Raw genomic sequence first — 19,546 nt, forward strand, 5'->3', positions numbered from 1 at the left:
ACTAAGTAAAGGGCCTGAATACTTATGTAAATGTATTATTTCAGAATGCTGTGAGAACGGCCCATGTTCTGAAATCTGTCACTGTACATTTCAAAAGTGCTGAACAAATAGTTATTTTGACTACATCCATCCTAGCTCGCTCATTAATGTCTTAATCTAAATTACGGATCGCCTCTTATCGTTGTACCCTTATGCTATAGTTTGTACATCTCAATTGTCAGTAGAAACTACATTTGTTTAAGCAAGTCAGCCATATCAGCTATGTTTTTTTAAAAGGCAGTAAATGAAGCTGAATGAACTGTTTTGCTGCCAGACAAGGCGCTGCTGATAGCCAGCTGTAGCAGTGGTAAGGATTCACTCCGTGGTGCTGAAAAGAAAGCTAGGCTGTTGGGGCAGCTTAATGTAGGCCCTAACAGTTTGTGGGCACCGGTTGTCACCGTTATAGTGCAATTAATGTATTGTTTAGTGTTGTGTTGTGTTGTGTAGAGGCTTTGGTGGCATGCATCTAAAAAAAAAAAAGTTTTAGTTTGCCCCACCAAGATTTACATGCTAAAATCACCACTGGGTAGATGTAAATTAATCCACAATTTGACATATCATAAATGACATTTTTCATTCTTTTGATTATATAATATTGAAGGCCATTCAAAAACAATGTGAGACATGATCCAGGAAGTAAGCAGGACTTTCATACCGTATTGATACAGGACGTTTGTCTAATTGTGTTCTATGTGGTTTGACCATTTAAGGCGTAAAATAAGTAGTTACTTACTAATAGTTATCCTTGTCCATTCAGTTCTTGCTCCTTATAGAAAGTAATCAATCCACCTGTACAAGGACCCTCAATTTCACGGATGGTAGCTACACTTTCAAGGCTACTCCTTTTGGCTAGCCCACCCTCTGGTTCAGATCTTCCGGATGACACGTGTTGGAGAAAGAGATGGACGTTTGGACTGTATGGACTGATATGGGACACAAGTCCCTTTGATATACCTTTTAAAGTATTGCACGTAATGGTATCACCAGAACTGAACGACCAAATGCTGGAGCTGGCCGACCCAGATAGTCAGCGCCGTCGGTCAGAGGTCAGCAGCTGAAGAAGGTAAACGGTCTTGTACCCAGATTTGACTTAGCCTAGCTGTACAAATAGATGTAGAACTTCATTAACCAGGTGGTTTGAGGCCTGAATGCTGATGGGCTGAAAGTCGTGGTATATCAGACCATTTACCATGAGTATGACACAAAAATACTATTTACTGGTCTAATTATGTTGTTAACCAGTTTATAATAGCAACATTAGTGGTTTGTGGTATATGGTCAATATACCACGGCTAAGGGCTGTATCCAAGCACCCTGCGTTTCGTCTTGTATAAGAACAGCCCTTAGCGTGGCCATATTTTATTTCAACTTTATTTAATTAGGCAAGTCAGATAAGAACAAATTCTTATTTACAATGACAGCCTACCGGGGAACAGTGGTTTAACTGCCTTGTTCAGGGGCAGAACAACAGATTTTTACCTTGTCAGCTCGGGATTCAAACCAACAATCTTTCAGTTACTGGCCCAACGCTCTAACCACAAGGCTACCTGCTGCCCCTAACCACACCTCCTCGGGCCTTATTGCTTAATTATACCAGCAGGTGGTAGCAATGCAGCACCCTCTTCAACCCATAGACCACAGTGCTCATCAACTGTTCAGAAATATAACCTATGGTCCATAAATGACAAGCAACTTTTACATTATGTAATTTGAAGTTTGGGTCCCGGATGCTGATTGGCTGAAACAACATTTCAGCCATGTGTGGTTTGTATATCTAGCCTGGTCATCTGCTACTGGGCTTTGTGGATCTCCACTATCATCTGGGTTTAAGGTGGCCGGCCGTTCAGTGGCAACCCATCATTCAGGTGGGGCACCTGTTTAGCTAAATTGTTTTTATATATATATATCTAAAAAAAGTTTTTTGCCTGTTTTGCATGTTATTTTGGTATTAATATGTGTCACATATCAGTTTGCAGACAATGTAAAAAAAAAAAAAAAGAATAATTTTGTTAATAAATCCGCATACAAACATGGTCTCTTTTTTGCTTTTTTGGGGTAAGGCAGCTCCAAAATGCAGGTGTTTCAGCCTATGAAGCCTAAACATCATTATAAGTGCCAAGTGTCCTTGCTAAATAGTGAAACTCAGCACAAATGCAAGAACGACATTATAATGAATATGGTGATATGACAGCAGTCAAAAATGGTCTGTTATTGTCAGCTTGTGTTTGAGTCTTCAGGCAATGGCATCAGCTGGATTTCATTTAGCTGTTATCTCTTGTCCTAACAGTTGACTTAGCTGTTATCTCTTGTCCTAACAGTTGGATTTCATTTAGCTGTTATCTCTTGTCCTAACAGTTGGATTTCATTTAGCTGTTATCTCTTGTCCTAACAGTTGGATTTCATTTCGCTGTTATCTCTTGTCCTAACAGTTGGATTTCATTTAGCTGTTATCTCTTGTCCTAACAGTTGGATTTCATTTAGCTGTTATCTCTTGTCCTAACAGTTGGATTTCATTTAGCTGTTATCTCTTGTCCTAACAGTTGGATTTCATTTAGCTGTTATCTCTTGTCCTAACAGTTGGATTTCATTTAGCTGTTATCTCTTGTCCTAACAGTTGGATTTCATTTAGCTGTTATCTCTTGTCCTAACAGTTGGATTTCATTTAGCTGTTATCTCTTGTCCTAACAGTTGGATTTCATTTAGCTGTTATCTCTTGTCCTAACAGTTGGATTTCATTTAGCTGTTATCTCTTGTCCTAACAGTTGGATTTCATTTAGCTGTTATCTCTTGTCCTAACAGTTGACACACTTTGACATACCTTTGTTTGGTTGTAAAATGTAATAGCCTCTGGTTTTCTCTGTGTGTCCTGTTGGTATTCTCTTTATTTTGTACCATTGTCTTATCACTATTCAGTACCGTTGTGGAATGGGCCTACAATGGCTGGAGGGAGCTCCTGTCTCACTTTGTTCATGGTGCCTGCTAGACTTGTTTTTGTTGCAAGCAACTTGTTCACCAATGACTGTGAATTGAAGAAATTGTCCATGGTGACATTTCTCTCCTTGCCAACGTAAGGGGAGACTCAAATGATGTCAGTTAGCCTATCAGAAGCTTCTAAAGCCATGACATAATTTTCTGGAATCTTCCAAGCTGTTTAGAGGCACAGTCAACTTAATGTATGTAAACTTTTGACCCACTGGAATTGTGATACAGTGACATAATCTGTCTGTAAACAATTGTTGAAAAAATTACTTGTGTCATGCACAAAGTAGATGTCCTTAACCGACTTGCCAAAACTATAGTTTGTTAACAAGAAATGTGTGGAGTGGTTGAAAAACGAGTTTTAATGATTCCAACCTAAGTGTATGTAAACTTCCGACTTCAACTGTCGAATTTCTGAGCATTCTTATATCTCCTAGATATAGGACAGACACCTCAGCCTTATTCCTTATGATTTATTTTTTTGAAGATCTGTTTTGCCATTTTTTGTGTATTCAATGCATTTCTATGGGCTATAGCAGGCCAAATTCAATATTTTATCAAATAATTTGGAAATAATTTTTTATATATACCTACAGGGGTCCTCAAATTAAAAATCAAATAGCTAAATGATCCATGGTACGCCCATCTTAAAACAATTCCATATGTTAGGTTTGTAGAAATATACAGTGCATTCAGAAAGTATTCAGACCCCTTGACTTTTTCCACATTTTGTTAGGTTAACGCCTTAATGACAAAGCAAATACATGTTTGTAGAAGTTTTATCAAATGTATAAAATAAAAAAAACAGAAATGTCACAAATACATAAGTATTCAGACCCTTTACTCAGTACTTTGTTGAAGCACCTTTGGCAGCGATTACAGCCTTGAGTCTTCTTTGGTATGACGCTACAAGCTTGGCACACCTGTATTTGTGGAGTTTCTCCCATTCTTCTCTGCAGATCCTCTCAAGCTCTGTCAGGTTGGATGGGGAGCGTCGCTGCACAGCTATTTTCAGGTATCTCCAGAGATGTTCAATCGGGTTCAAGTCCAGGCTCTGGCTGGGCCACAAAATGACATTCTGAGAGTTGTCCCAAAGCCACTCCTGTGTTCTCTTTGCTGTGTGCTTAGGGTCGTTGTCCTGTTGGAAGGTGAACCTTCGCCCCCGTCTGAGATCCTGAGTGCTCTTGAGCAAATTTCATCAAGGATCTCTCTGTACTTTGCTCCGTTCATTTTTTCCTCGATCCTGACTAGCCTCCCAGTCCCTGCCATTGAAAAACATCCCCACAGCATGATGCTGCCACCACTATGCTTCACCGTAGGGATGTTGCCAGGTTTCCTCCAGATTCAGGCCAAAGAGTTCAATCTTGGTTTCATCAGACCAGAGAATCTTGTTTCTCATGGTCTGAGAGTCCTTTAAGTCCCTTTTGACAAACTCCAAGCGTGCTGTCATGTGCCTTTTACTGAGGAGTGGCTTCCGTCTGGCCACTCTACCATATAGGCCTGATTGGTGGAGTGCTGCAGAGATGGTTGTCCTTCTGGAAGGTTCTCCCATCTCCACAGAGGTACTCTGGAGCTCTGTCAGAGTGAACATCGGGTTCTTGGTTACATCCCTGACCAAGGCCCTTCTCCCCCGGTTGCTTAGTTTGTCCGGGCGGCCAGCTCTAGGAGATCTTGGGGTTCCAAAGATTTTATTTGATTTTACATGTAACTTTTATTTCACAAGGTAAGTCAGTTAAGAACAAATTCTTATTTACAATGACGGCCTACCTGTAAAAGAATGATGGAGGCCACTGTGTTCTTGGGGACCGTCAATGGTGAAGAAATAATTTGGTACCCTTCCCCAGATCTGCGCCTCGACACAATCCAGTCTCGGAGCTCTACGGACAATTCTTTCGACCTCATGCCTTGGTTTTTGCTCTGACATGCACTGTCAACTGTGGGACCTTATATAGATAGGTGTGTGCCTTTCCAAATCATGTCCAATCAATTGAATTTACCACAGGTTGACTCCAATCAAGTTATAGAAACAACTCAAGGATGATCAAAGGAAACAGGATGCACCTGAGCTCAATAGCGAAGGGTCTGAATACTTATGTAAATAAGGTATTTCAGTTTTTTGTTTTTTATAAATTGGGGGGGGGGGACTGTTTTCGCTTTGTCATTATGAGGTATTGTATGAAGAATGATGATGAAAAAAAGTAATTTAATACATTTTAATATAAGGTTGTAACGTAACAAAATGTGGAAAAAGTGAAGGGGTCCGAATACTTTCCGAATGCACCGTATTGCATATACAGTAGGTGTGAAAATATTAGATCATTAAAAGTGGATATGGATATCTTCCAATGGAGCAACTCATGGGTCAGACAGCCTGTTCCATCAGCCAAGTACATCCTCTAATAAAGAGACTGAGGATCCATTCTGGAGAGCGGAGACCCATTGTGTTTGAGCCATAATGTTCTGTTACTTTCCCTGGTAGGCTACAGAGCCAGTCTCAGTTCATTTAGATGAAACATCTCAGATGCCTCTCAGTGCACACAGAGGGGAAAAAAGGTCTACTGGGTTCAGCACACACAATTACTCTGTCTGGGATGGATGTCATCCATTCCATTGCCTAGTTGTGCTCGTCAAGCTTGATTGCCTATTCTCATGTTTTCTGGCCGCTTATACTTTTTCATGGCCAATAAAGCATTAGGGAAAAGGGATTTGAATGGGAATTGTAGTTTCCATCGCTACGGTTTACAAATTCCATGCTCATTTTATTTTGTAATAAAAGTGATACATTTTGTTGTCATCCATCTGTCTATTGAGATGAGAATTTCAGTGAAGTAATTAACAGTCAGTGCATTCTATTCCAATTAGGATGTCTGATATCCTCTTGCTTTCCACTGTAGTCCACGGCGCCACTGCTTTTCCCCTCTGGCTAGGACCTTTTCAAGGTTGTCATGTAATGAAATGATTGGCTGGTTCAATTGAATGAAACACCTTTTCATAGCCACAGAATGTGGTGACTAAACAGAATGGTTGCCAATGTGTTCTGGAAAGGTCAAGGTCACTATTAGTTAGGATTCAACTCTTTACTCTTTCTTTCATGCACTTTGTTAAAACGTGACAAAAAGTAACCTTTTCCAAGGAAACTATAACTGTGCATATAAAAATATACCAACCACTTTGTAAAAAAATATTCAGTAGATTCAGGGTGTTCATCAGGATGTTAAAGGCACACTAGAAGGCAGCAAGTTTGAGTTTGAAGAGGCTTTTATCTTGACATTTGTAAAGAAAATGTTTAAATGCAGACATGCAATCAAACGGCAACATGTTTCAGCACAGCTCATTTTGGCACAGGGCCTTCATCTGTTAACTTTTCCTTTCTACATAAAGGGGCTTGAATAAAGAGAGGCTATTATTCAGAAGGATTAATATACAGCTTTGAGAGAACACAAAGTCTGAATATCTTAGAGGAAGCACTCTGGCTGTCGTTAATGGCTGGAGATAGTGGAGTAGATAAAAATTCTGTTTTGATTCTATGGTGATGTTAATGTTAAATGATTGTTAGAAGGCAGGAGTAATGCTAACTTTGATTTGAATGCTCTCATAACTAACTCATTTTCAGAGGTCACAGAAAAAACTCACCTTTGATTGATCTTTTCCAGGCGTGGGCAGTAAAAGGGGAACATTCGTTCACTCATGCCCCATTAGCAGATGAAGTAAATTTAGCGGAGGCACTAAAGGCAAGGAAAAGCATGGTGGCAATATACATTTATAGGAGTAATAACAAGTGTGACAGGTGTGAAGAGAGGCTTTCAGTGAAGCTCACCTCTGAGGAAAAAATGATTATCTTACTTCTGACTGGTTCTGTTGTCATCATTGGGATTTCAGTTATAAACAGTTTTTGTTCATATCAGGAAAATAATTGTTTCTTATCCATAGAGGTCTGGCTTAAATGTTCTTAGACAAGTGTGACTTGTACTGATACCTCATTAACAGAGAAATATGTTTGGGTTGGGCAATTCCAACATAACAGAATGATGCTGAGACGCCCATTTTTCACTTTAAAAGTTCTGTCAAACAAAAAGTGATGATTGAAAAGTTAAACAAACCATACAACTCTATGCACAAGGACGACTTTTAACAATTTCCACTGGAAGTTTTACAAAAACACATTTACCTGAAGAACATTTCAGATGCAAAGTGTGGTAACAGAATGACGGCACAAACAGCACAAATTGTCATTCTGTTACCACACTTTGCATCTCCACTGCTCTTCAAGTAAACGTGTTTTTGTAGTGTTCAGTAGAAATTGTTAATAGTGGTTCTTCCTTGTACATAGTTCTATGGTTTGTTTAAATTTGCAATCATTGGTTTTTGTTTGACATACATTTTAAAGTGAAAAATCTGAATCTCAACATCATTCTGTTAACGTGGAATTGACCGGTTCTTTTGCATAGTGTCAGGTCCAGAACAAAGAGTTGAGCTCTTACATCCATAGAATGGAGCCTAAATGTTAGTGATGAGATTGTGATTATTGATCAATCCTCCCTCTCTCCTGTTATGACATGTGTGGGGGGTAATATAAGCTTTATTGGACACCTTGTACTGAGAGTTAAACTTTGAGTGATTAATGAGTCATAATAAATGTTGAGCCTGTCACCATCAGGGCCCCCACGGCAGCAACGATTGCACTTTTCAATAAGCACTGTATAATGACAGCGCCCCACCCCATTCAAAAATTACAAAAGTCCAATAAAGCCAACCTGCTTTTAGCGTGAGTTGCTTATGCAGTAAGGAGAGAATTCAGAACTTCAAATGTTTTCATTTGAATAGTGAAAGAATGTTTAGATGCACTGTGCTGTATTCTCTCAGTGAAAAGTGCTCATCCAGATGTGTTATCATGAAAGTAGTTGATCAACAATCTACTGTCTCTGGATGGTGATACTCAGTCTGTGTCTCCTTTATCGTCTATCTCCTCTCCCTCTTCCTCTCCCCAGAAAGATAAATCAGTATGTTTGCAGCACAAAGATTCAGAACACGTTAGACAGTTGTATTATTTTGTCTATATTTGTGGGTTATCTTTGTGCTGCAAACATACTGAAGGTGGGATTCCACTGGAATATTGGCCATCCATAGACAACACAACAGTCTGTGTCTCATTTGCTTCAGGACAGTTGTAACCAACCTATTGTAACTTTGCTGCTCTGCATTTCACCCAGGAGAATGTTTATGATTTGAAAAAGGGCCTGTTGAGCCAAAAGAGGGTTGTATGAACACATCATGAGAATTAGCAGTGTCTGAGTTACTGTGTGTGAATGCAAACGGCTGAGTTAGAATTGATACCAACTGGCTGCTAAAGTTTTCTGTTGGCTGAGTGGGCTGACATTTAGGTTCCCCCAAGCTCAGTTTTCTTATTTTTCTACCTTGGTGCTGAAATAATGGGCATTGTGGAAGTGAATGTAAATGCTGTTCAGTAGACCCACTGAGTTACTAATGATGAATGGAGTGTGCATACTGATACAACTAGTACACCATATTCACTGGCAACTCCAGCTAGCTGTATAAGTAAAGATATCAGAATGAATACTGAGTGAGAGACTGAACATTTGAATGGAAAACCATGTACTGTGAAAGCTGTGGAGAGAGAAGGTCAGGAAGCAGAATAAAACAACATCAATTTGCCATGAAAAGTAAACTTCTTTATCCTCAATGTGGGAAACAGAAGGAAATGCTCTCTCTGGCTGTGGAGAAAGGGATTGGGAAGCGTTGTCACCATGCTGACTGTTTCTGTGGGTTTTACTGTCACATGTTATTTGGCAGATGGAGTCGCCTGTTTGGTGCGTCAATTCAACGCAGACACCCTGTCAGTACAAAAAAAATATTTGGCAGGCTACCACACAGGGGTCCCATATGCCTCTGCTTCACTATTTCAGCTTTCGTTTGAACCCTAGTATTCACACTGTAAAGTGTTGCTGAGGGAACATATTGAGCGAGAGAACAGTGAGATGACAGACCTGTTATAGTAGCTAAGGCAATCAACATGATGGGCCGACTTCACACTTGTCACTCTGGACGCAGCAATTAAGAGCCGTCAGAGTTTTATCAGGAAAAGACAGTTTGGATATCATTCATTACAGTACTTCACTCTGCACCTCTAATGAACATCCCCCTGAGAAATGCTTCACATACTTTACTCTTTTCAAAAGATGCATCATTTATTAGACTTACCCTGAGCAACTTTCCTTCAAATGCTTTTCGGAAAGTTTTAGAATATCATTAATCCAAAACTTTTGACTTTCTAGTCGGCAGTGCTCTTATTATTATTATTATTATGTTGACTTGATTTTATAGTACAAAAGTTTTATTTTATTTTGGATGAAACAAATAAACTACACTTCTGAAAAATAAATTGTGCATTTGAAAAAACATTGAGAGCAATGCATTGACTATATTTCAATGAGCTAGTTACACTATAGTTGTCACCCTTGTGCCAGGGTAAGAGACGATGAGTAATGACAATGAGTTACAGACTCAGCCTTTTGACAGATGGGTTAATGGTATCATTGAGGGTTTTGATAGGGAGTGGCTCTTCTCAGTGGCTTATGGCCCACATCACTATATAAATAGTTAATAATCTCATTTAAACTATAGGGTTCAATGATTTTATTCGTTATGTTGTCTTTGTGTGAAATTCAGTGGCAGACATCCAGAGAGTGTCACACCTTATTTATTTTCTAATGAATCTGTGTTTGTTTTGTTCCACCACTATGCCACTGCTGTCGTCTGTCTGTGCATGGATCCAGCTTTTAGATTTATTCATATGACACATTTTTTGTTTGTCTGTTTATCTTAAAAAATGCCTATCTGGACATTATCTTTCCAATGTGTTGACTTGTTGTTTGCCGTCACAAACTGAACAATAGGCATGCAATTAAAATGATAATTTGGGAAACTGCATTCAAGTGTAAGTATTCTATTCTCACGAGGTAGCCTACACTCTCCCTGATAAACATTAGAAAACTATTTGAACAAGATTCACAGTCACAATTTGAACAAGATATGGTACAGAATGTGATACAAAAGGCCTGTTCACAATGTCATGTCACTTTAGGTCTCTCAGAGAGATGGAACGCACTTACAAACATACAAACCACCAGGAATACATTTGTAGAACTGCCTGTATATGACCAAACATCAGCAGTAATGAAAAAGTTGACAATAGAGCTAAACATATGGAGATTTAATTGGCATAAGTCCATTACAATGATCCGATCGACATTATTGAATGGCACATTTTCTGTTTAACTGCCCTCTACCAGTAAAACTGATATTAAACATGACAAAAATCCCAAACAAATAGAAATAACCTAAAGATTCCATTTAAAGCTAAAAGCCTCAGAGTCTACAATGCTTGATTGAATTGTTTTTGCAGACAGGCACTTGCTCCATACTCCCAACGCCTGCAGTGAAAAGGGAGAGGTTTCCCTTTTCTTCCAATAGAGAGAGTCTGGCTCTAGCCCTGAGACCTTTCAGCAGGAGCTGTAATGTTCAGCCATGTTTTCATCCCAGTGACACTGACAGTTTACACTGACGTTTAACTCAATGTTACTACACTCACATGTCAAGTGTGACAAACAATTACCCATTGGTGTGTTCATACAGTCACTTTCCCTCTGAGTCACTCATCTGAAAATGTTCTGTAGCTGACAGAATTCTCCAACACATCTAAAAACCTTTCAACCAACCATGCTAATGACTAGACTGGACTACTACCTTTGGAGTGGTGGCAGAGATTACACCTTCCCCCTCCCCTTTATTTGTTGACGTGTCCTTTTGGACTCCAGTGTGGATCAGCTGAGGAGGATCATCTGGGTATGTAGTCGTGCGGCAGGCCGCTGTAGTTCCTGTCCCTCAGGGCCTGGTCCACTGTGTGGATGTAGGAGTCAATGGTGCTCCTCAACTCCGCTGTGAAGGGGTCGAAGGAGGGCCGCTGGGCCCTACCAGAGCGTTTGAAGTGACCATCCTGGTTGCTCTGGGCACACATTAGCCTCTCCTCCGTTATGGTGGCGTTGAGGAAGGAGGTGAGGAGGCGGAGCTGGGGAAAGAGCGCCCTCTGCAGGTCCTCGTAGTGCACCACCAACAGGCGACGGCCAAACTGCAGCCAGCTCAGAGCGTGGGACGCCCACCAGGGGGCATAGCTGTCAACAAACTCTGGCCACTCTGAGGTAAACAGAGGAGAGAAGAAACAGAGGTATCTGATCAGTGTGTGCTGTGCGCAGACATTGCTGACATCTCACGTTCAGTTTATGCAGCGATATGGCAGCTGAATATTTGTCACCATTTATGAACATCTGTTTGAAACAGACTTTTGACCAATAGGTGACCAAAATCTCTTTATGTGTTGGTTTATGTGTTTTGCATGCCTTAATGGTTTGTGCATGCCTTAGTTGGCACATCCCCAGTCCATTTCCCAAACCACTGAGCTGTGATTGTTGTGTTACCTTTGCTCCTCCACTGTTTGTCTGTGGCGTAGCCAAGGTGTCCGGCACACTTCCTGTTGAACTCTGCCATGAGGGAACGGTAGGGGTTACGGATCAGTAAGATGGCAGAGTCAAACATCTCGATCTCTCTCTGCCCACTCTCATGGGTCTTCACACAGATGCTACGCCCACTCTTCCAGTAGTCCTTCTCCCCTTTGAAACCTGGTAGAAAACCCCAGATACACAAGAAGATCAAACCTCCGCAAGGCCATGTGTCACAAAGCACTAAAGGTCAAGATCAAGTTACTGTCATAGATATTTGTAAGTACTGTACAAGTACATACACTAGAATTTCTCTATGAGAGCCAGCGGGTTAGAAAATGGTAGCGTGTGCTTGAAAATGATAAAATGATATATTCCAGGAGAGAAACATCAATCATTCCTGGTATATGTTATTATTATCCATCAGAACACCTGAGCTGTGTTCACATTCAGCCTCACCTCTGTTGTAAAGCGTGCCATCGAAGTAGAAGCTGCCAGTGTAGTAGCCTGTCACGAGCTCGATCAGGTGGCGTACCCAGGTGTTGCCAGCTCCGGGGAAGCTGGAGAGAGCCACCAGGGAGGTGGACCTCTCAGGTAGAAACGTCCTCTCTTTGCACCTGGAGTCTGAATGAGACAGAAACATCAGGGTTGAACATCGCCATAGACACAGGCCATTGATCTATCTTTGAGCTACTGTATTGAAGCATGCTGTTGCTAAGAGTTTACATTACAGTTACAGTAAAGTATAAAGCCTGAATATTTGGCAGTATGTTATTTTTATGGTTGAAATCTTGGACTGTAGTATAAGTGAAACTGAAGGTTATTCAAGACTCTCACCAAGCACAGGTGTCTGGTAGACCTGGTAGTAATATTGGTCCGACCGGGATGTGGAGGCAACAGTGTGTGCTGTGCCGTTGGTCTCCAGACATGGCTGGTCTGGTGGCAGACGTTGGTTCAGTCTAAACAGAGACGAGGCCCGGGCACAGTAACAGTGTGGGTTCCTCAACACAGCCAGTGGGAGCTCCTGCAGTACCGAACCAGGACCATTAAAAACATCAGAGGCATAACTTCAAGCAGTAATTTACAGTTCAAGGAATATGACTGGGCACTCATTCCCCCTCTGGTGGATTGGATGTGATTTCACCCTTGGGTAACGTGATGGGTGGGTTATATAAGATGTCTGAACCACCCCTGTCCTATTTCCTTTGATTCCTTTTTTTCCCCAAGTGCAGATATTTTTTGCACAAGTTGTCCTAGTTTTTCTATTCAACATAGTATAGCCCCCACCACCCCCACACTATATGGAGTTACAATTTCTATGGAGGCTGACTCTGTTGGTGCTCTTTGTTTATTGACACTGGGAGTTACACACATGTGAAAACACACAAAGCACAAAAGTGTACACACACATACACACACACACAGTGAATAGGCTAAATCAAATTCAATATTATCTCCCAGCCATTTGTGTGTAGAGCAGAGCAGAGTAAAGTAGAGCAGAGGACCCTACTGATGCACCCAGACTGTGTGAAGGACTGATTACAGCGCCCATCTATTTCTCATTAGAGGGACATTTAGCCTTAAACAGTCAAATGGTGTTCCAGTAGCTCCATCACACAGAGCCATGCCATTCTAATCTACCATCTGAGGGGAGCAGAGACAGAGACAGCGCATGATCCATGATACCTCACCCCTGGGTCTGTGTGAGGAAGACTGGGGTCTGGGCTGGTGGTGAAGATTAAATAAATGCTTCAGTGGTTTTCAGGGTTTCTTGCTGGGAACAGAATCAAACCTTATCTGTGCAGGTCTCGATGCAGGACTGTGACGTGGAGTTTGACTGGAGGGAGTAGACAGGGAAGACGATAGTGTTGTTTTTGGGCAACTTGAAGCAGCCACTGTAGCGGACGTTTCTGACTGTAGAACAGAGGTATGCAGACATCAGGCCACAGCTTATGAACATAGCTAAATGCATTCAATGTATTTTCTCTTTATGAGCTGCAATGTTGATCAATGCAAACATATTAGTCTTACACTGCCAAGCTTAAATCAAATGTTGCCCATAGAAATCTACCTATTATCTACATACCCTAGATGGGAAATGACTAAACTCCATAGTGGCTACGGCTCATATAGTGTATGCATTAGTATAGCACTGGTCTCTCGTGACACTTTTGGCCAGCACACATGTGAAGTGCTTCTGGGTTCAGAGATTAGTCAAGCACATTACAGCCACTCAGTCAGCCAGTGCTCTATACCAGGCTGCGTGTACTCACATTTCCTCTGTCCTGGGAGCTGTTCCTCCACCTTGTAGATGGAGAGGCGCCCCACGCCACCACAGGGTGCTCCCCTCTTCCCCCTCTCCCCTCTGCAGCCCAGGCTACAGTCCTCCTCCTGGGCCCGCGGGCTGCTGATGCGGTTACCACAGTGACACTCTGCTCCATACTCCAGACCTGCGAACCGGTAACCACTGCAGAGAGAGGGAGATATAAACCACTGACTCACTTCAGTGCCTTAGCCCAGGGCTATCTTTAATCACAGGCTATCATTAGAACAGGGCTATCTTTAATCACAGGCTAACATTAAAACAGGGCTATCTTTAGTCACAGGCTATCATTAGAACAGGGCTATCTTTAATCACAGGCTATCATTATCCCAGGGCTATCTTTAATCACAGGCTATCATTAGAACAGGGTTATCTTTAATCACAGGCTAACATTAGAACAGGGCTATCTTTAGTCACAGGCTATCATTAGAACATGGCTATCTTTAATCACAGGCTATCATTATCCCAGGGCTATCTTTAATCACAGGCTATCATTAGAACAGGGTTATCTTTAATCACAGGCTAACATTAGAACAGGGCTATCTTTAGTCACAGGCTATCATTAGAACAGGGCTATCTTTAATCACAGGCTATCATTATCCCAGGGCTATCTTTAATCACAGGTTATCATTAGAACAGGGTTATCTTTAATCACAGGCTAACATTAGAACAGGGCTATCTTTAGTCACAGGCTATCATTAGAACATGGCTATCTTTAATCACAGGCTATCATTATCCCAGGGCTATCTTTAATCACAGATTATCATTAGCCCAGGGCTATCTTTAATCACATGCTATCCTTAGAACAAGGCTATCTTTAATCACAGGCAATCATTTGCACAGGGCTATCTTTAGTCACAGGCTATCATTAGCCAATGGCTATCTTTAATCACATGCTATCCTTAGAACAAGGCTATCTGTAATCACAGGCAATCATTAGCCCAGGGCTATCTTTAATCACAGGCTATCATTAGCCCAGGGCTATCTTTAATCACAGGCTATCATTAGCCTTGGGCTACCTTGTTCCATAGGACACCAGATTGCATAACCCCAGGTCAGCGTGTGACTAAATACTAGACATTTTAATTGAATCAATCAGGGCAGGCAGCAGTGAAGCCCAGGGTACATTTCTCTGTGGTGCTGGCTGGTAACAGTTTTCACTGTTGACAAGATCACAGTAATAGTTCTGGGTGGATGATAGGGGTCCTTTATCCCAAGGGCTATACGAGTCATCCTACTTTAAGTCTCTTTATCCTCTCTCTTTGGAAATAGAGGAGATATCCAAAATGACCTTTTAGCATTTGCTTTGAGCCACACCATAAACAGGCTTATGATTCTGTCTGAATATCCTCCCAGCAGTCCACATGGTCTGATTGTATTTGCATTGGCTATTTGTTTTCGTGGCAATCATTTCCTGCTTCTAGACTTCCTGTGAAATAAGGCCCTGTTAAATGTTTTGTCATAAATTGATTTATTCAGTTTTGTAATTAATTTTAATGATTACTAACACCCCCTAATACCCACTATATCTCATTCTGCATCTCTAACACAGATCTGTCCCTCCACTACACACCACCACCATCCTGCCACCTGGCTCCCCATTGAAACACAGGACCTATTCATCCCAGTGACTGAGACAGAATAATTAACCAAATAGCAGCAGCTCACCATGGTTCCTCTAGACTCATTACCTTTCTGAGCAGGTGTCTTGACACAGAGAGCTGGTCATTTTGCGCAGATCATACAGCATGGTTCCCCCCAGGGCTTGTTCATTGGCATCATGCATGAAGCAGCCCATGTAGGTCCCTTGCCATGTCAAAATAAAACAGTAAATGAAAAGCCATGTTACAAATCCATTCGTACAACAATATACAATATGAATTGTTTAGTACAACACACTATTGAGCAGAGGTAACACAGATTTTCAGCAGATTTGAGCCTGTCAGTCCTGCCATTAAGCCTGGAACAAATACAATTTCAACCCAGATCTGGTATGCAGTCAGCAGTTAAACTACAGACATGTTGGCCTTCAAAGTAAATGATGTTGCATTAAGTAGGTGGTACCTTTGTGCCTTTTATTGCGTTGTAGAGGACCTCTCTGCTCCTGCGTGTCTGGCATGAGACCGTGGAACCAGCGGTGGTGCAGGTGTTGGACCCCCAAGTGTCGGGACGTGGGCCAGTGTCGCCCCGTCTTGATGCCCCCTCCACCACCCAACACACCCTGGGTGGCTGCCCATCTGGAGCGTGCCCTCAGGCCCAGGCCGGGGGAGGCCCTCACGGCTGTGGGAGGTGCTGGCAGTGCCATGAGAGAAGGGAGACTGGCGTCGCCTGGTGGCTGAGCGGTCTTTAGGGTCAGGCTGGAGCGCTGCAGCAGCAGGATGCTCCCTGCCATCAGGTAGGCAATCCCCAGGAAGAGGAGGAGCATCTGAGCTCGCCGCAGGAAGCAACGCAGCCTGTAGAGGGGCGTGGCCATCCCCACTGTTCAGTTGGTGGCTCTTTGATCCTTAGTGAGCCACCATTCCAGAGAGAATGGTGAGGGTTAAAACCTCATTATAACCTTCCCAAGGCCCCATCAGTCCAGTCACACAGTAGGTAGGCTACCTGGCTGCAGCCTTAGATGGTTAATGACTCTTTGTGGTTCATTGCCATGCCTTTGGACTGGTAACCAAAAGGACCACTGTGTAATCAGGTCCCTCAGATGTGTCACAGCAGCGCCAGACTTTACAGTAATCTCCAAGGGAACAGAACAGCCAGCAAGCCCTGGAAGCCAGTAGTTTCTTGGAAAAACCTAGGGCAACAAAATAGAAGCAAGCAAGTCAGATGTGAATTGGCAGAACATATTTCTCTGTGTATATGACCTCTGTAGAATATAGGAGGGAAACGTATATAGCTCGGGGGATTAGATCCATAGTTCATGTTGACATATTTGTGTTTCTGTTCTAGAGCACTGAGCATAAAGTCATTTCAGTTGATGTTGACATACACTGTAGGATTGTGTTTCTGTTCTAGAGCACTGAGCATTAAGTTATTTCAGCTCATGTTGACATATAGGATTGTGTTTCTGTTCTAGAGCACTGAGCATTAAGTCATTCCCTTGCTATTCGTTGTTTGTCTTTCCTCTGAACCTGGTGTGATACTATATCTGGTGTTAATGGGTGTGTGAGAAGAGGTTATCTTCCAGTTAGCTACAGCACATCCTTAGTTTCTCTGTGTTTCGCTTGTCTTTGCTTCAGAAATCTCTACCATTCTGCTTCAATTACCCTGGCAGCATGACAGCACCACAGCACCATCTGTATTAGATTGTTTTTTCCCTGACTTGAATCAGTGTGTTGGTACGTTTGTAAAGCTCCACACTGGTGTTTGTGATTGGGCTTTGTGAACCATCTTTTGATGATCTGTACCATAACAAACCAATTACGTTCAAGCGGCAACTCAGACCGAGACATGGAAATTAGTGCTCTTCAATTGGAACAAGATCTCTCTCTAATTCTGGAGTAGTAGGGTAGTGGAGAAATGCCAGGTAGTGCATGACAGGCAAGAGATGAAAGCCACTAACAGGAGAGGTTTCACTGTCCCACTGGGCACAGATATCAGTTCAAAGTCTAGTTTTGATTTACATTAGGTTGTATTCACTAACGTGAATCCAATGTGAAATCAACAAAAAAGTTAATCATGTAATTGGATTTAAGTTGGATGAAAAAATCGAATCAGTTTTCCATGTTGATTCAAAGAGTCACATGCTTTTTTTGACTGAAACAACGTGGAAACAATGTTGATTCAACCAGTTTTGAACAGTGGGATGCAATCATCACTAAACCGTCTGCAAAAAGACAGCAGCCAGACCATAATGTAATATTACAGAATTATTGGCGTCATGGCCCGCTTCCTTTTAGGACTTTTTTGCCACTAATTCCAATAGAATGACTTTTCTACTGTTTCGACCTTATCAGGCTACCTCTTCTTGTGGATCTTGTTCATAATACTAGGCTACCAACCAAGAGAAGCAACAGTTTGCACATACACTATGCTCCCACCACAGAGCACATCATTTGTTTCTAGTGTTTCATGAACCGCCAACTTCTCTAACTGATCAACATTTCTAATGATTTCTAGAAGTAGTCTATAGATTAGCAACATTTTCGAAAATAATGCCCGCTGTCAAATAATGAACTATGATTTTTGTCAGCGTTAATCTAACTGTGTAGTGTATAAGGCATAATAACATATATCACCCAATGGAGGATCAAAACAAGTTACAAAGCGCACATTTACTCAATAATGCACCATCAGTGTTATAAAATACAAATCTGAATACCGGTTAGCCTACCTTGGATGTCGACGGTTCGAGACTGCGTTTTATCATACAGAAAGCTATCAGATTCAGGGTCGAATCTCTCTCCCACGTATTCTGAAATCTAAAATATTCGCTCCTATTTTATATCCAAAACCAGTGAAGCCACGTTTGTATTGCTACGTTTAAGAATCGTCTCCCTGCTCCTCGTCTTTCTCCACTCTCTCTCCCTCTCCATGGAAGAGCAGATCGTTACAAAACTAGATGGCAGGGAGTGAGGGAGCATACACATTTGCATTGGCGATCCCCGACGCGTCACGAGTCCGCCGTCCTTGTTAATGGGAGACGTGTCCCCCAGTGGCCATGAACCACAATGGTATGCTATGATCCCTTGGCTAACAGTTACTGTAGAAAGCTGCGTGCATGTTGCCTGCGTCAACACATGTATGAAGTTCTAACCATTTAAGGGTTACTGTGCTGCCCACCTGCTGTCCATTCTGACATTGACAATTGTCCATTCAACCCTTGTGTTCATTCATTAGAAGCCTCTCCGTCATCCGTGCAGAGAACGTAGCCTGCATCAAATGAGGAGAGGTGACAGTCTAAGCCTGTAGGATTTAAACAAGATATCAGCACCACGGACAGCGCCAATTCTGACCGTTACTTCCAGTGTTTGATTTTCTTTCTTTCGGACCAAAACTATTTTACTGATTGTAGCCCTTAATTATTTACATACATTAAATGACCAGATACTTACTCAGCAATTGTATGGTAAAATGTAACAACATATCTAATAATAAAAAAAGTTTTTGTTAGGAATGATTAAAATAAGCACTAGAAGTCAGCGGTTGTGTTGTTAGCGGCTAGTTAGCGGTTGTGTTGTCCATGATGTATTGTAATCTATTACGATTAACATGAATCTATTCATATTAATGAATCATAATTAATAATTAATTACATTTCTATAGCGCTTTTCATAGAATCAAAACGTTCAACAGCAAAAAACAAAAAAGTTATATATCATGACAGGTCAACCAATAATAGAGGCCAAGTACTTGCAAGCTGCATCCTCTGAAGATGGGGAGGGTCCGTTCATGGCTTGAGTGGAGAGAGCTGGTCAGAGGATGGTAGATGATGGTGATGGAGTCTGCTGATGATCTTGTCGAGGGTAAGTCTGGGAACCAGCCATTGGACGTATCCTCTTCCACTCTGTGTAGCACCCACGTGATGCATCAGCAGCTTCTGCTGGGCGCCAGAATGCAGAAAGCTCACCACACAAAGCTCAGAATAGTTAGCTGGTTGTTCTCACTCAGCACTGCTGTATTCCTCTCTCTCCCACCCATTCCTCTCATGCTTCAGACGACTCTTCAAATGATGTAGATCAGGAATTGGCATCCAGGT

At 41.9% G+C, this 19,546-nt stretch overlaps 1 protein-coding gene across 1 annotated transcript; it reads right to left on the reverse strand.

Annotated features, from left to right (window-relative positions):
* Positions 1–10,234: 10,234 nt before the first annotated feature.
* On the reverse strand, positions 10,235–18,597 carry LOC139537420 (sialate:O-sulfotransferase 1-like). The gene is made up of 9 exons (XM_071338673.1): positions 18,182–18,597; positions 15,919–16,642; positions 15,546–15,660; positions 13,805–13,998; positions 13,324–13,445; positions 12,369–12,555; positions 11,991–12,155; positions 11,511–11,711; positions 10,235–11,229 (listed from the first exon to the last, which is right to left on the reverse strand). Exons 2-9 carry the CDS (start codon positions 16,325–16,327, stop codon positions 10,874–10,876), a joined length of 1,749 nt encoding a protein of 582 aa, XP_071194774.1. The 5' UTR covers positions 16,328–16,642; positions 18,182–18,597; the 3' UTR covers positions 10,235–10,873.
* Between the last annotated feature and the right edge of the window lie 949 nt (positions 18,598–19,546).

This window comes from Salvelinus alpinus, chromosome 13 (genome assembly GCF_045679555.1).
Source record: "Salvelinus alpinus chromosome 13, SLU_Salpinus.1, whole genome shotgun sequence".
Lineage (NCBI taxonomy): Eukaryota > Metazoa > Chordata > Actinopteri > Salmoniformes > Salmonidae > Salvelinus > Salvelinus alpinus.

Excerpts from the sequence above, each read along its gene's own strand:
- LOC139537420 (XM_071338673.1), bottom strand. The coding sequence starts at position 16,327 with ATGGCCACGCCCCTCTACAGGCTGCGTTGCTTCCTGCGGCGAGCTCAG. Across the intron at positions 13,446-13,804 it reads GCTCCCAGGACAGAGGAAAT|TCAGAAACGTCCGCTACAGT; the intron begins GTGAGTACACGC and ends TCTGTTCTACAG. Across the intron at positions 11,712-11,990 it reads TGGCACGCTTTACAACAGAG|GTTTCAAAGGGGAGAAGGAC; the intron begins GTGAGGCTGAAT and ends GTTTTCTACCAG.